Source organism: Vanellus vanellus (assembly GCF_965231255.1).
Source record: "Vanellus vanellus genome assembly, chromosome: 3".
Classification (NCBI taxonomy): Eukaryota; Metazoa; Chordata; class Aves; order Charadriiformes; family Charadriidae; genus Vanellus; species Vanellus vanellus.
In genome coordinates, this window is record NC_138907.1 from 45,977,271 (window position 1) to 45,994,413 (window position 17,143).

The 17,143-nt window shown below is 35.9% G+C and overlaps 1 protein-coding gene across 1 annotated transcript in view; it reads right to left on the reverse strand.

The window, feature by feature from the left end:
• Positions 1 to 290: 290 nt before the first annotated feature.
• Positions 291 to 17,143, reverse strand: part of MAP3K21 (mitogen-activated protein kinase kinase kinase 21) — a gene marked incomplete at its 5' end in the record, with an annotated part of 40,973 nt that continues 24,120 nt past the window's right edge. The window contains 9 exons of the mRNA XM_082481595.1: positions 291 to 802; positions 1,821 to 2,606; positions 4,358 to 4,452; positions 5,516 to 5,666; positions 6,228 to 6,344; positions 9,012 to 9,134; positions 11,005 to 11,245; positions 15,929 to 16,104; positions 16,842 to 16,990. Coding sequence (XP_082337721.1) covers positions 378 to 802; positions 1,821 to 2,606; positions 4,358 to 4,452; positions 5,516 to 5,666; positions 6,228 to 6,344; positions 9,012 to 9,134; positions 11,005 to 11,245; positions 15,929 to 16,104; positions 16,842 to 16,990 — 2,263 coding nt within the window. The 3' untranslated portion in view covers positions 291 to 377. The remainder of the gene's footprint in view (positions 803 to 1,820; positions 2,607 to 4,357; positions 4,453 to 5,515; positions 5,667 to 6,227; positions 6,345 to 9,011; positions 9,135 to 11,004; positions 11,246 to 15,928; positions 16,105 to 16,841; positions 16,991 to 17,143) is intronic.

The window sequence follows — 17,143 nt, forward strand, 5'->3', positions numbered from 1 at the left end:
TTGACGGAACCCAACCTTACTGTATGTCATTTATTTTTTCAATGTGCAAAAGTTAAATTTCTAGCAAAACCCCTTAAACCTAAAGAAAAATTCTGTGACATTGTAAAGGGACATGGGCATGTTATTTTAGTTATTCAAAATATAAAGTTCACCTAGAATACTATTTTGCAGCATTGTGCTTTTAGAGTTACTAACTGGGATTCCAAGGAACATTCAAAAAAGGCACCTACTACACTTTCTTAATTAGCTGCCCATTTTAATAATTTTGGTACTATTTGTCACAGTACATCAGAAAACAGCAGCACAAAGCATTAGATGGATAAGAATTTTATATTTGTTCCCCTTTAAAAAGCAAACATTTTTAAAATAAAAGGCACTCACGACAGAAACTCTCTCTCCAGTTCATATATAGATGGCCGACAAGTTTTGCTCTTCATTCTACATAAAGGCACAGTACAGTCTCTGTTTTGACCTTCCACATCAATATCAAGTAATGAGGGCATGTGGCAGTTAGTTCTTTCCTCAGTATCTGGCAAGAAATTAACATCTGGATCTACATTGCCCTCTAAACATTCAGAGTCTTTAGAGTTTGGTTTAATAATACGTGGAATAATCTGCCACGTATCAATTTTATTTCTTAGAGAAGAAGGTCGAGGCCTTGATATAATATTGACAGTGCTTTGCTTTTCAGTTGAAACACCACTGTGATTGCTTCTTTGTTGAACAGACGGAGAGTGCAGGGTTCCAGTAACTGACAGAACTGGTAATGTGGAGACATCATTGGTTGAAGCAAATCCATTAGCTAAGGGAAAGGAAAGGCCAAACAAGAAAAAGACAATTTAAACCATGTGACTTCTTAATTTCTTTGCCATTTGTAAAAGTGGGTTGCCATAAGCACTAGTGGGTTTTTTTTCCACCAGAAAAATTAAGAGGCTCATATATTTCTGGGGCATCTCCTAAGAGAGGACCAGCAGTGCCGAAATAACATTTTTGCATCTATACTCTCTGCTAGAGGCCATAACAATTTATTTTATTGCTACAAAAGAGATATATAGAGAAAGCATTAACTACCTAGTAACTGGATGAATGTTAATATTGGAATAAAGCCATATACATGCATAGAGTACCGTGAAGAATATTACATTTAAGCCACCATGGAACGCCTGTATAGAAATTTCAGACGACTTCTCAAAAACTCATTAAACTTATCCCTTTACATGGTGACCAGATTTAAATACCTTTTCTTCAGCTTAAATTTTTATCAACAGCTTAATTTAAGGATTCTGGGAACATACGACATAACTTCTAGCTCAGCATGCAAATCAAAACTTACAGACTTCTTTTTCTTGAAGTTAATAAATGTGCAGTACTAAAGTGATGCTCAATCACTCACCTATGCAGACTGTGAAACTTATATTAAGTGTACTCTCAGTCTCATGACATCCACAACTACATAATGGATGCCCCGACACAGTCTCAGTTTATTTCAGCCATAATACTAACAACGTATACTTCACAAAAAGCAGGTTCTCACATGAAAAGACCATGGAAACCTATTTTTTCAATATCTGCCTTAAAATGAACCATCTCTTCCCATTAAATCTCCATACCTACACTCCCAACAGGATAGTATTTCAAGCGCTGGTAGTTTATTCAGGGTTCAGACAATGTGAGCTTACCCACATATACTTATGGTGGCTCAGCTAACACAAAACAGCATAACAAAAATCTCAGCAACTCATTAGTGAATGATTAGTTTCCTTACGTTTTCTGTTTCTATACTTAAAAATCCCCTACATTTTAAGTTCTTAATCACCCACCTGTGGCCTGAAAATTGTTCCCATCTGATAAGGTTCGTCTGTGACCCAACACACTCAACTTTGTCGAGGAATCATTTGGCATATTTTGAGATTCTTGTTTCAGACAAAGATTAAAATGCTGACTTTTTAATCGTGTAGAAACTGTGTTAGGAGCCAGCTGTATCCTCTGCTCTCTCTTACTTTCAGAAGTTTCAGATGAAAAGTCATCTGTGGAACTACATGGACCACAATCACCAAGCACCGTGCTTACGAACGCATCTTCACTGTCAGACTGAAGTAGGCATTTTGTGGAAATGGAGGGCATAGAGAGAAGATTCACAGTATTTGCAGCTGGATTTAGGGATGGAATGCTTGTTTCCTCTTTCTTGGACTGCAGTCTTGTAGGGCTGGCACTCCTGCGAAATTTTGAAGCACGCTGAAATATTCCATCACGTTTCTTCTTCTCATCTTTAGGCAAGAGTTCATCTGGACTCTGCGATTTGTTCAGCCTTCTGATATCTAAGCCCAGGGCAACAGATGCAAGGAGGACAGCACACCCATACAGCACTGAATCAGTCTTCTTTTTCTGCAGTGTCCGGCTCAGACTGTTTGTAGGTGTCATTTGAGGAGTACTATTTGTAGAACTAGCCGAGGTTCCTTCTTCAAAGCTCTCGTGTTCTACTGTATTCTCTCCCTGATCATCTTTCCAAAGAGGTAGATTAATATAGGCCTGATTCGGCAACTTAATTGGCTTTGGTCTTTTACTATCCAAACCTTCAGGGAAAAGTTTCTTATCAGTACAGACACCTGTAAAACATTACAGTATACTTTAAGATTGCAATTCAGCTATTTTGCTATTGCTTGTCTGCATACGTACACCATTATTTCCTTTCAATTGCACAAGTATTAATCTTGAGATATACTGTACACCCCCTTCAGACACAGTCAGAAGGCTGAGACTCACACTGTAAGACTCAGAAACACAAATTAAGTCTAAACCTCTTCATGTTCTCTTAATAGTCCTTAAAACAGCAGAAGTACCATTTTGCTACAATTTCATCTTTTTAGCAACTCAAAAGCAAACGCACTTAAAAGCCACTTGCAGATCAATCTTCCTAAGTATGTAAGTTATCTGTAAATAATGTTTTCCACATCTGAAAGACGTACCTTTATTTTAAGACAGACAAAATGTATCTCCCAATCTTTATGCATTCAACACAGTTGAAGAGCAGATATTGTCTTTACATTTTCTGTGATATTGGAGGATTTGCAACAATTTGGTAGTGCTTTTCAAATAATATGGAAAATATTTCTGTGTATGAATTACAGTGAAGTAATTTACTATACAAACACATTCTTTGCAACACTTTCAATTAAGCTGTGCTCCAAAATCCCGTGAGTTACTAGAAATTTTTCCAATTAATACATTAGGCCATGGTGGTCCAGAGGAAAAAAGTAAGTTTGACATCTCACACCTAATGACAAATAAAATGGAAGGTATAATTTGACTTACATGTGTTGTCCCACTATAAAGTACTAAATGATACAGAATAAACAGAAATATTTGAAATACAAATATGTAAACTTGTATAATCTTCTCTGTATGTAGGGGTTTAAGTAGTAAGCTAATAAGTCTATAAAACTACTATTTGTGAAAGATTTATACCCCTACCAGTATATACGAAGATGAAAATGCCTTTTTCCTAGAAGGCGGGGGTGGTGGGGAAAAAAAATAAAAGCAGCGTCCAAGCATCTTAGGATTTCCTCTTCCAGCTGGCATAAATCCAGCCGCTGGTATGGACAGCAAGTTACACCAGTTTTTTTTCCTGACAGTGGTAACTTAATCTGTTCAGGTAAAAGGATCTATTATAGACTGTGTGTGCAAATTTGAAAATTATTATTAATAGTGCATAGCCACAGTACATTACAGTAATGGACATAAAAAGCAACATACAGCTATTATGTTCCTGATCCTGAGAGGATTAAGTATGTTTTTCCTTGTGCTTTATCTGCGAATCCCAAAATGTTTCCCAAACAACTAAGATTTGAAATGTACGGATTTTTTTCTTGAATATTTAGAGAATAAGTCTCATATTAAAAACAGGGACCTAATATCTGAGAATACATGAGGGCTTAAAAGTTTTTAAACAACTATATTTTTCTTAAACAACTATGCAGAGCCCACTAATAATAGAAGTCATTAATGATCATTTAAATGTCAAGACAATTACTGATTTAGATATTTCCTTTTAGAAGAATCTAAAAAGTGGTAACTGCAGACCGCATATAGAGATCAGCCTGCAAAACATGGAAAAAAAAATTATCTCTATGTGGTACTGCTCACACACCATGTATATTTCTTAGCTGCTAATGCGCGACATGTAAAGATGTTGACGCATTTTTTAATTTTTTTTTAGCACAGGAAAATTATTTATAGCATGACTACTCTTCTAATAATCTGCATAATCCTCGAGGAATTAAAGCAATACAATTTATAACACCGGAGGTAGACAACGCCATTATATGGCAACCTTTCCTTTTTCAAAAATAGCTCTTACCTTGGTCCACAAACAGCGAAGCTAGAGGAACACCCTTCTGATTTTTCATTAAAAGGGTTGACCAAGGGTTGCTGCCATCTGAAAGGGGTCTTATTCTGAAATAACAATAGTTATTTTGATATTACAGAGCATACTGTGCTTATAAACACTTTGACAAAAAAAAATTACTAAAACGTGTCTTTTTAAACTACAAATATGTAGTACATAACTTGAAAACATTAAAGCTTTCCAAAGGTAAAAAAAAATAATTCTATACAATAACACAGTCATATGATCATAAATTGATACATGCCTTTTATCAGGTATTCCTTAGATGAAAAATTCAGGCCTAAAAAGAAAGCCAATGAAAAATGGGCCTTGACTACCTACTGAAGAACAAAAGTTGGTGAAAATCTGGACAACAGTTTCACTGTGTCAAAGAAATAATGTGAATATTGGAAGTTTATTAAACCTAGTGACTTTAAAACAAACAAAAATATCATAAAGCCAGTTTCAATAGATAGACTGGAATGAACTACTGCTGCAGGTAAATAAGTGGATGTCTCTACCAAGAAAAAAACCAAGGCGCTATAAATAATTATATATACTAGATGAGACAAGGAAAAGGATCACTTGCTTCAGAGAAACTGCTAATCTCCAGGTTGAGCAATCAGAAAAAATAATCTGAAAGTGAGGGTGTCCAACTGATTTTCAGAGCCCTTTCACCTTGAGTTTGTGAGTGGAAATGATGTTGCTGGTGTGAATTGTGCTTCACATACATAAAGTCAGCCAGTCTTATTTAATCATACTGGAAGTGCCTACTGGGGGCCATGCCTGCAGTTCCTCAAGTCAATGTAATGAAGGGCAAGATAAACAGGCCATGAATGTCTGGTACGTATTAGCATCTCAGCATCCCAGTATGTTCCAAGTCTCAAAAACCAGAGATAAAGGGTAATACATAAGAGCCACTAAAACTTTAAGATAAGCAAGTGTTTTATCCTCAAGTCTATGTGGGGGAGCTACTCATTATTAATGTAATTCCTACATTGATTAGAAGGTAAGACTGAGTTTTAGCTCTAGCTAGAGACTGAAGAACCACTCTCACTCACTATCTATGTTAGTGATTCAGTTACCAAGAATGCTTAGCATTATCAAACAAACAAAATGTAGTAGACATACTTGTCCTTACAATCTGCACGATCCTTTGTTTGAACTGAACTTGGTCCCCACGTACAACCTCTCTTTTTAAAACTTCTCTTCACATCTTCAAATTCTTCTTGGTGATAAGTTGTGCTCTTTCCCCAAGTTCTGTTGCTTTCATCTGAAGTTACTAGAGATTGGATTCGAAACACAAAGAAAAAAACTCTGCACATAAATAGTATTTCTAAACCCAAAATATTTTGACAGAACAGAATATTTTCTGCACTGCAAAACCATTTTGACACAGTAACACGAGGAACAGACAAAATTTGAGGTTTTTTCTTTTACAAAAACTGCCACACAAACTGCACCGATCCAAAAAGATGAGCAAGCAAGAAAAATAATTTATGAGCTGACAAGAGACCCAAATTAAAGATAAAGCAGGGGAAAATAAAAATAAAAATCATATTTTCCATGCTTCCTTAACTGAGAACCATATATTTAGGCAATTCAGACAAGTGAGTTAGACTGAGCACTTAAATTCCAATAAAGAAAACATATGCTGTGGAACAACTGGTATCCAATGAAACAGAATATTCCAATTGTGACAATTAACAACATTCACTTTCTCACTACACCAAAAGAAATCATACTTTTGAAGTGCCTAATCTTCATTAAATGCTTAGTCTGTCACTGTCTCAACTGTTACATTAAACAGAACCAGCACCTTTGAAACATAATGAAGTCTTGCCTTTTTTTATAACCCCACTGGGAAGTTCATATTCACTTGTGATATCTACATCTTGCTGGTACACATATATACTGTTTCTTCGGCCATTAGTTGTGTGTGTATCTGTTTGGGGAATCACTGAGGAAAAATTAAGAGAATGTAGTAGAGATCTTAGTCAAGTTGATTTCAGAAACAGAACTGTTTCCCTTCTTATATTTGTATCTTTGGGTCATAAAGCCCAGCTCTATAAAGGCACGAAGCATCTTTTGATATCAAGTTTTTACTGTATGGTTTAGAAGATCTTCCTTCTAGGACAAGACCCAGGCAAGCAGATTTTTGTATACAACTCACTAACCAGAAAAATAACTTGCTATCAATGTAGCATGCTTACAGCTATGATGGAGAGACCTAAGAGAAAAACAACTTAGCCAGTTATAACAGCATGATAAATGAGGTGGCATTTACATGCCCGTGGTTCTGCTGGTCCTGTACTGCACAGCACTCTCCTCCTGCCTCACCATACACCTTCTCGCCAGCACAGCTTCCTCTGTAGTACAGCAGTCTACCCACCTTCTTTACACTCCCATTTTTAACCACATTCCAGGACCTACAGAATATATACCTTACTGGTTTTTCACCTCCCTTCAAAACACCTTTCAAAATTAGCTGAATTTATTTTAATAACAACATTTACAGTTAACTAGATTTTTGGTTTAACTTAAAAAACTTTTAGATTTGGAAGCTAGACTCGCTTATGACAAAGCAATCAAGTAACCAATTGTTAGATACTCCTGTTCAAATCACCTGTATTTGAGCAAGTCTTCTTGAAACAAAGACACTTTGAAGTTAAATCAAGATAAAACATTATTGTGGGAAAGAGAATTTATTTTACACAGGTGCAGATGGGTGTGGAAGCTAAATTGTTTCAGCTAGATACTCCTGAGAGATCTGATAAGCTTTTAGGTGAAGCCTAGGGATCCAAACTCAGAAACAGAAGGGTACTTCTTTTAAAGGCAAGCCTTTATGTTGTCCTGTATGTTCTAGTCCTACAAATACAAATGCCTGCTCAAGTGAAGGGGGGGGAAAAAAAAAAACAACAAAAAAAAAACCACACAAAGAAAAATCCCTAGTGGCACTAAGCACACATGCAAAGAATGGCACTGCTATAGCTCACGTAAGGCTATTCATTTAAAAAAAAAAAAAACAAAACCAAAACAAAACAACAACAAAAAAACCACACAAACCCAAAACCTCAAGTTTTCAGAATCATGGCAATACCCAACATTAACATTTGCTTCATTTCCAAGCACTTCCATACAGAGCAAGGAGAATGAAAGACAAAATGAGACAGTCTTGTTTATATGTAATTCTGACATTTTACGAAGAAAAACCTTTCTTACCTTTCTGCAGTAAAAAAAAAACAACCAAACATAAAAACCCACCACACAGTTTGAGGTTGGAAAACAATTATCACCACAGGTACTGTGTCAGGAAATCTCTGAGAAAGACTTTATGTAATTTTCCTTCCATCTCAAATTTTCATTAAGAAAAGCAAGACAGAGTCTGTCCACCTCTCTCCTTTATCCATAACATATGGGTAGTAACGGTCTTCGCCCAGGGAACTGTATCAGTTACAGTTCAAACAAATAATACAGTTACTGCCAGAAAAGACACCACTTCTCCTTTAGACATTAATAATGAAAAGGATTTCATAAGGCAGAGGTATTCCAAAGGAGATGAAAGATCTGGTTTCTATCCAAACTTTATTTAAAGTTTCAGGCTGGTTTAAAAAAAAAAAAAAAAACAAACAAAAAACCAAAAACCCCAAATCTCTCTTTACTAGCTACAGAACAGTATGCAGAAAAATATCCCCCTCCTCCTTACTTACATCTGATAAAGCCAGATTACGTAGAATTTCCTTCAGAAGTGACTACCCTTGCAAAAGAAGATAGTCACCATCCATAAGCAATCAGCTGGGACAGGTTCCACTGATTTCATGTGGAGAGAGAAGCTTAAGGCATTCCATACTCAATCTGGATAATTGGACAATCTACTTTGCACAATAGATCAGACAGTACAACTGCAAGCAGTGAATCCTGCAGGAACTGTTTTCTGTCTCTACATGATACATTTCTATCTCTACAAATGCAGGCTTCACTGTAACAATACGATCAGTTTTCTTCCATATTCATGGTACCTCCACTACATAACCACGAACACACCTTCCCTCTGTCATCAGAGTCAGTATACATGCAATAATGTAGACCTACAAGCGTACCTACAATTTTACTTTTGTTTCTTTCTCTTGTTTTCAAAAAAACTAAAGCAAACTTCTTTATATTCTTCTTGTTTTGTGTTTGCTTAAAGCTTGCTTCTCTTCTGATGTAAGCAAGCCGAGTTGCTGGCTGCTTCTTTGGCCTTTCCATCTTATGTGACTCTCATTCTCCGAACTTGTTTTCCATCTTACATGGGTTCTAAATGTGATGCTTTGCCTTTTGCCATTATAAATTTTGATTCTTTATTGTTTTATCCCAGTAAATTTACAAATGAGTTCCTGAAGATATTAAGGAAATACATGATTTAAAGCATTCACAATCATTTTGAAGTACTGAAAATTAGTTAGCATTTTAGCAAGATTATCCCTGCCATCAAAGAACAAGTTGCAAATTTTAGAACAAGTTAAGAGACATGGAAATCCAACAGAAATCTGCTTGGAATCTGATACTACTACCAGTGCTTCAGCAAGTATATGGAACAAAGAGTCTGTATTGACTAAATGAACAAGTAGAAATGGTGAAGACTTACACTGTATAGCTCGAAGACGAGGAATTATTGTGGGGCTACTTGATGGACTAGAGCTGTTACTGTTTAAACTCCTCCTCTTATCCAGATTGGGGGATGCCTGCACTGTTATTTTATGCTGAAAATCTGTAAGACAGTAAAAAAAAAAAAATAATCAGTTTTAATGTTCTTAATAAAAAACTCTTCAGGAGATTATACTGCTGTACTTCTTAAAACAATAAAAGCTATATAATGAATTAGACTTGACAGTGTAAGAGACGTTCATATTAAAAACACTGACAAACTCTAACCCTTAATTTAACAATTTAGATATGGAATCAAACGAGCAGGATTTAACACCTTCACAGACACTATATGACAGGTTTGCAGTAACATCAACAAAAGCAGGTAGGTCCAAGTGGACCCAAACTGAGACAAATCCATATCACAAGCTGTTATTCAATCTTGTTGGTTGTCACAGAGGGAAAGAAAAATCTCAGTATTTCATCTCAAATCAATCAATATTCATGGCAATCAGATCTGCCTTATATGTTTAACATGTAATTCATATACAACAGAAAAAGTAGCATTAATAAAGAAGTCACATCTATCAACATATCAGGAAAACAAGATACCAAACTGCAGAATTACAAATATTCATAGCAAAGTAGTAAAAAAACAAGAACAACAACAAATATTGACGAGTAGGAAAAAATTTATTAAATAAAATTTGATGCTATCTGCCTCTCTAATTCCCATCATCAGTGCAATTAGATTGTATGTATTCTTACAACAGAGTTGTCTCAAGGACAAGTTCACCTGGATTACTCTTGACAACAAAGTGGATTTCTGAATAAAACTGTTTATTTTATCACCTTTTCAAGTTAAATATGAGCAGAACTAGAAACAAAGGACCAAACATTTAGTTTAAGCCTATGATACAACATAAACCAATCTAACATGCTTGTCTGTGAGGCTGTAGTGTGCTTTTTACTTACTGTTGTTATTATTCTTAAAGTAAGGAAAAATAATCTTATTTCACTAGAGCTGAAATAGTACTCTAAACATTACTGCTGTCTTTCTCTCTTTCCAACTACCAGACAGCTATGATTTGGTCAGACCTGTGTTAGTGTGGCATTAAGTTCTTACTGTATTAGTAATAAACTGACAGACTTGACCTGGAAGCCACTTAAAGCAAGCCCAACAACATCAGGATGCTGGGTACCATTAGTGAAGACTTTCCAACCATTGGCATAACCTTGAATTTCTGTAGTGCCATCTCGTGGCAACATTAAAAAGGCACCACTAAACCAGTCACTAACTTCAAAGAAAACCCCAGACTCTCTAAAAATACAACTTCTTTGCATTTTAACACATTCATGGATGGAATTAAATGCTCTAATATTCAATTTATACCATATTTGTATTCTGAAATAATATCTTCTGTTACTATTACAGTGTTTTCTTGCAAGAAGTAAGGCACCAAAGATCGTAACTGCTGTGTTGTATCTGAGACCGCAATAAGCATGCAGTTTAGACCTACTACACTTGTACCTCCAGTCTTTATGAAGTGCTGCTTTTCTGCTAGGTATTTGCAAGTTTAGGGCAAACAGCACTAATATTTGATCACGTTAGAAGGTTCTGGGGTATGATAAAAAGGTACTTTTCTATCTGCGCAAAAAGAACAATAGCAAAAATTTGAACTTCAAACCAGTCTTACATCATGTGGCTCCCATGCTAGTTACCTTTCCCTCCAGAAACAACGCACTTCTAACTGAATCAGGCGAAAGATTCTTCCAGCTGAAATGAGGACTACTAAGGAAAGTTGTTTCCTTAGGGGGGAAAAAAAAAAAGGGGGGGGCTACACAATTCTTACCATACTCTTTTGCACTATTAGGGTAGAAGAACGAGGCGATGAATTAAAATAAAAGCCAATATTGAAAACATTAACCATGGAACTGAAGTCTGCATATTTAATTATAACATATATTGTGAACTTCAAAACAAAATTGCAAACCTGAAGGCAAACTAATTCTGTGTCCATCTTTAAGTTTTAACCGGCTTCTTTTAAATTTGCCCTTCCTCTTCTTTACATTGGGTTTCTCTTGATTTAACTGGAATATCATGATATTCAGCTCACGCTCCAGCACGTCGATCTCGCGCTCTGCTAACTGTTGCTCACGGCGCTTAAGTAATTCTTCTTGAGACTTTTGCTGAAGAGCTGCCCTTGTCAGCTCCTCTTCTCGCGATCGAAGCTCCTGAAGATAAGATTCACATCAATGAAATTAAGCAATAATGTGAAGGTTGCATTACAGGATATATAAAGTGCACAGCAGGTTGTATTTCCTGATCTATTTTCATGATGCACTATGTACATGTAACATGCACATAAGACCTCCTGATAGTCCTCCATTCTGCATAAGCCAAGATTCTGTATCCAGACGTAATCAATCATTATACAGACTTCCCTTTAACCATGCAACTTGAGTCACTTTACTTAAGGCAATGGGGACATCACATCCAATCAAAGATTATCAGCTTACAGCCTAGCAGAAAATGTGCTCCAAGTACTTCACATCAGAGACTCCTTCAGAGCATGAGGGCTGCTCTTAGATAGCTCCTGTGCACTAACATAAAGTCAATGACCTGACGAATACACAAATGAATGCCTTTATCTTAAATTTTCTAACCTTTCCTGTTTTTCAGTCATGTATTAAATAGCGCTTTTCTATCTAGAAAAGCAATCAGTATTACACCGAATGAGGATTAGTGTAATAGGATAAACCAACTCATAAACCAGAAGACAGCTGTTTCTTAATTAAAATCTCATAGATATCTGTACAACATCAAACAGCTACTAACCACTGAATTGCACCACATACACTCTGCAACCATCAACCCCATAGAATAGCTATTCTTCTCCCTTTATTCTTTTTTATTTTGGAGAAGGTAAACCTCTAGTAAAGAAGCTAGTTAACTTTTCAGGGTAAATGAATTCCCAAGGCTAAACAGCTGTAAACCTACCACCTTAAAATTATCTTTGTCTTCAGCTTCCAAAATCTCTTAAAATATATCTGAAATTTAAGGAGACCTCCCTTTATAGTTTGGGGCATACTGTACATGAAACAGACTTTCCCAGCAGTGTTGTAGTCAGTACTGCTAATAAAAGGGACTACAGGAAAAGGAGAAGCTATGATGTGACTGAAATTATGTTTCCTGCTACATAACTTTTTCATTTTTACATATGATTGTGTAAATTCTACCTGAATAGAAACTGAAATTCAATTCAAAACAGAAAACTAGCATGTGAAATTAAGCTATGATAAAAGTCCTGGATATACAAGAATCTTATTCTTATTTAAAATTAATTCATTTTGTCACTGTACAATCTCATAATTGTGATGTCTTTTGTTTGGGGTTGTTTTGTTTTTTTTTTTTTTTGTTTGTTTGTTTTTTTTTTTTTTCAGAGCACAGTGCCTACTACAGACTGCTCACCAGTATCGAGCAATGTTGTATGCCAAGCACAATTCCTTATCAGACATAGTGAAAGCAAAAAAACCCCCAAATTTTCTGCTCTTTTTAACTCCCACTTTGTCTTGAACAAATTAGTTCCTGAACTATATAATTTTGGTGTTTTCAAATGAGGGGAAAAAAAACCTCTCTGTTCTTGCCAAAAAGACTGGATGTCAAAGGACAGGATAACACTGAAGCAAAGTCGTTCAGTGAGAAGTATCTGTTCCTCAGAAAGATACTTATTTTCTCTTTAAAACTATAACATACACACACTGCTTATCATTGTTTTCAAATTTAATTGAAATCATTGACAAATTTCATATGGTTTGCTAGTTTTGGGTGAGCTTATTTCAACACAATATTTGAAAAAAAGAATTTTTTTTTTAAATCCACTCTGCTTAACTTACACGGTTTTGCAAAAGGAAACTCTGCCTCTTGGAAATTCAAAGGAGCCTGTCTTCATGCCAGCAAGTAAGGTTTTGGGGTTTTGGTTTTTTTTTGTTTGTTTGTTTGTTTGTAGGGTTTTTTTGTTTGTTTTGTTTTGTTTTTTAAGATATTTAATCACCTAATTTAGAGATTGCTGCAAATTCTCACTTTCCTCCTCCTCCTGTCCAGTCAAAACTGAACAACCTAATACAAGGGTTGAAAGCAGAAGCTGTGTGAATTCAAATTTTGAATAAAGGTATTTTGGAGTTTAAATAGGACAGATCTTTATTACTGTATTAATACAGTAATACAGATGTATTGGGAGACACTGTTGATTATCTCTCTCTCATCATCCCTAAATCCAGGTTCCATAAAGCTCAGTAACAAGGAAAAATTGTGGGCCTGTATTGAAAAGGCAGGCAGTCCAGAATAAGTAATAGTGTTTCCTCACCAAGAGATTAAGTGTTTACTCTTTTCCAAATAAACTAATTAAAAACAGACTTACTGCAATTAGTTATGCAATGTTTCTACACCACTCTACAATTAAAACACCCATTGTAAGGAAGCTAGGAAAGAATTCTGTATTTAAGGTGCTCAAGAACATTTGTCAAAAGAAGATTGCGATCTTCTCTTGGAGTGGGTGTCACCATCACTCATTTACAGCAAGCCCTTGAGGAAATTCCTCCAGCTACAGAAGTTCCTCTTTTACAGGGCATGAGACTCCATGCAGAGGTTTTTTATTTTATTATTATTATATAAATACTTCATAGACATTATTTTCTCCCTAGTACCTGACAGTAAAATTGATAATGTGCCAAATTAAATATGCCCGTACGTATGAAAACTTTGTCTGAGTCAAAGTAACATGCTTTCATTCTTAAACAAGTTTACCTAATTAGGGCAGATGCCTTTGGAGATGCGTTTACTTTGGCATATGAGAAGTAAATTTCATTTTATCTTTTCCCCTCCCTAATTAAACTTAACTCACTTTTACACCAAAAATATGACTCTTCTCCCATAGCTTTGCACCAACTTATTTAATCCTCAACTTGATTTAGTTAGATTTTTCTTCAATAGGAAATCTCATACTGGACTAATGCCTCCAGAAAATAAAAATAAAAAATAAAAGAAAAACCTGAATGGGAATGCCTGTTACAATTGCTCCCAGTGTAAATAGGGGAAAATGGTTGGTTTAGCAGTTGCTGGAAGAGCAGAAAAGAGAGTTATGCCCTGTGGCATGTTGTGTCAAGTAAACGCAGTGGCTGGTGACCCTATGGCAACTACAAAGAAAAGTCTCTACTCCCTGTATATATATGTATGACTATAACCCATCTGTAAAGGAAGAGATTTGACAGCTACAAAGGCACACAGCCCAGCTCCAGCAACTTGTATGGCTGCTGCAGGAAGGGCAGAGACTACACAGACAACACTTACCCAGTTCTGTGAACCAAAATGGAAGAGGGAAAAGCAGAGGGTGGAGGAAAAGGCAAATACGTATTATTATGGACAATACTGCAATCTTAGCGGTGATCAATAAATTCTAATACCACATATGCTGATATCACACTAGATCTGTAACGTCACACCAATCACCAGCCAATAGTCCACAAAGAGACAGTTGTGACACTTCATGAGAAGTAGTGAGGGACAAAGGCTACTGACAGTGACTTGCAAGACGAGAGTTTAGTTTTTGCTTTTGTCAAAGTTAAGTGACTACATCTTTTATAAAGATTTCTTCACAAGTCACTGCAACTCCCTTCTCTTCTTCCTCATTTATTACCACTTCATGAAAAATAACAAAAAAAATATACTGGACAATAATTATACTGCAAGAAAGACCTGCAAAGGAGGAATCTGTTTCTACTAGAGGCATGTCTAACAGGGGCCCAAGAGGACACCTGGCCTATTCCAATTGTTACCATTATCAAGTTGTCTAAAGGAAAATACAAACATCAGGGTGATTAAAAACTAGTTGAAGTAACTATAAGAGAGGGCAAAGAGAATGAACGGTGAGCACTCCTTTAGCACAAACATACCATGATACGAGAATATGGAAAGAAGATCAGTAAGAGGAATTTGGATAATAAACAAGAGAAACTGGATTTGCTGATTCATAAGTACAAGTTTAACTTAATCAATCTTATTAATATGTGGCAAGAAGATTTCCAAAACTGCAACATTGAAAGATATCAATATTATCGTTCAAGAAGAAGAAAGATAAAAGCACTATTCCATTTTTGGAAAAGCAGCCAAGTGATACAGTCATATAACAGGATGAAAAGCTTTTCATTCACACAGCTGAGGACAATGTTCAGTAGCAGCTGAAAATTTGCAGTAGTTATAAAGTTTAACTAAGGGGTAAATAAACTCTGGTTTGTTTGTTAAGTTATGTATTAAAATATCTAGGAAAAAAACCCCACCACATATTAAAAAGAGCCCATGTGCCATATTTACAGATCTACAACCTGTTTTCTTTGGGGAGACCGGTATGGATATGTTTCTTTTTCAACTGCCTGTGCTTCTTATATGAGCCGTTCATATGATAACCCTCACTTACCACAATAACATTACGCTTCCTGTCAAACTTAACATTTCACTTCAACTGAAATACCTCTAGTTATAAAGAATTGTTTACTATTTCTATTAAGAAAGAAAGGTGAAACGCAACATTGTCTGAAGTTGAGAAGACCTGTATTCAAAGCCTCTTTTCTAAAGTAAGTTTTCTGCAAGACAGTTACAGGGTTATCTTAAAATACTGTCCAGAAACATATTAATGGAATTTAAGAATAGTACATTCACCAACAAGAACGGGCAACTTAAATTAATAATGTTTTAATGAGAGAGTAAGTCCTCTCTTCCAAGTGTACCTCCACTACTAAATCAGGTTTCTAGTATTCTATTGGTAAGCCACAATTCAAAAGTTCAAAACTGCTGTGTCACACAAACGCACATTACACGCATACCCTTCCTTCACTGCCACGCAATTGGAAAAATCAACTTACTTTTTCCTTGGTCCTCAATTCATTGAATATCTGCTGAATTTCCAATTTCCAGTCATCTTGCATGGAATGGAAAGACTCTTGAGGCATTTCAGTCATAACTGCCCCTTCAATGGCAGTGAGCTGTTCAAGAATTAAGGCAAACGACGGTCGGATATGAGGGTCCTGCTCCCAGCATTCTAGAATTTATCAAAATCCCATCAGTTTTTAATAGTACATAGACCTTTTTGAAGAAATACATGAATTTCAAGTCACTTGCTACTGTACTTCAAATTCTAATGTGTTCCCTTTATTTGCAAGGCTTCTCTAGTTCCTTTTCCATTTACAGAATTGACATCTACCCACCTGTAGTCAGATGACTATTTTTTATTAACAGTAAATTTTTTTTCATCTTTATCTTTAGGATCTGAAATAGCAAAACTAGCGGTACTGCACAGAAGGGGTACATTTAAAAGATAAAGAAATTAATTAACCCCAAGGAAATGTTTATTTCTCTCTAAAGTATTTCCAAAACATCTTTGACACTCAGGAAGAAACAGTGAGGGAAAAATGGCATTTGCAGTTTCTCCCCTTGGGATTTTAATCTTGATCCTGTATTGATCTGTATTATATCCTGTAGTTCATGGAAATTAATGCAATTTGAGTGTAAAAGGAAATCAGAAAAAAACAGAGCAAAGAATGTACTCTGTCACTACTGACCAACTTCTGCGATACACACTAATACTGTATGACTTCCTCAGAAACACATTCAGCTGTCTGTAACAACAGATTGCTGTGTAAAGAAAAACAAAATACTTTGGACACAGCACATTATCAAATGAGGTGTTTATTTTGCAACCCCACGACTATTACAGACAAGGATACCCACATCAAAAACATAACTATTTAAGTGCATAGAAAGAAATAACATAGATACCTTTCATTAGTTTTGCAAATGGTTCAGGGCAGGTGGATGGAATGGGCAAAGTAAGCTTATTGACAGCAACTCCGTAAGCCACAGCAAGGCCATCAATCCCACGGTAAGGAACTTCTCCTGTAAGCAGTTCCCACAGCAACACTCCATAACTACAAAAGGTAATTTTTTTAACAGTTATTTTCTGAATACTGGCACATTGTTTACTCCAGAACAAACAAGTACCTGTCCAACCACGTACTGAAATTCAAGAGGATTTCCCATGTCAAAGGTGAATGTCTTTAAGAGTCAGCTCTACTTTAGTC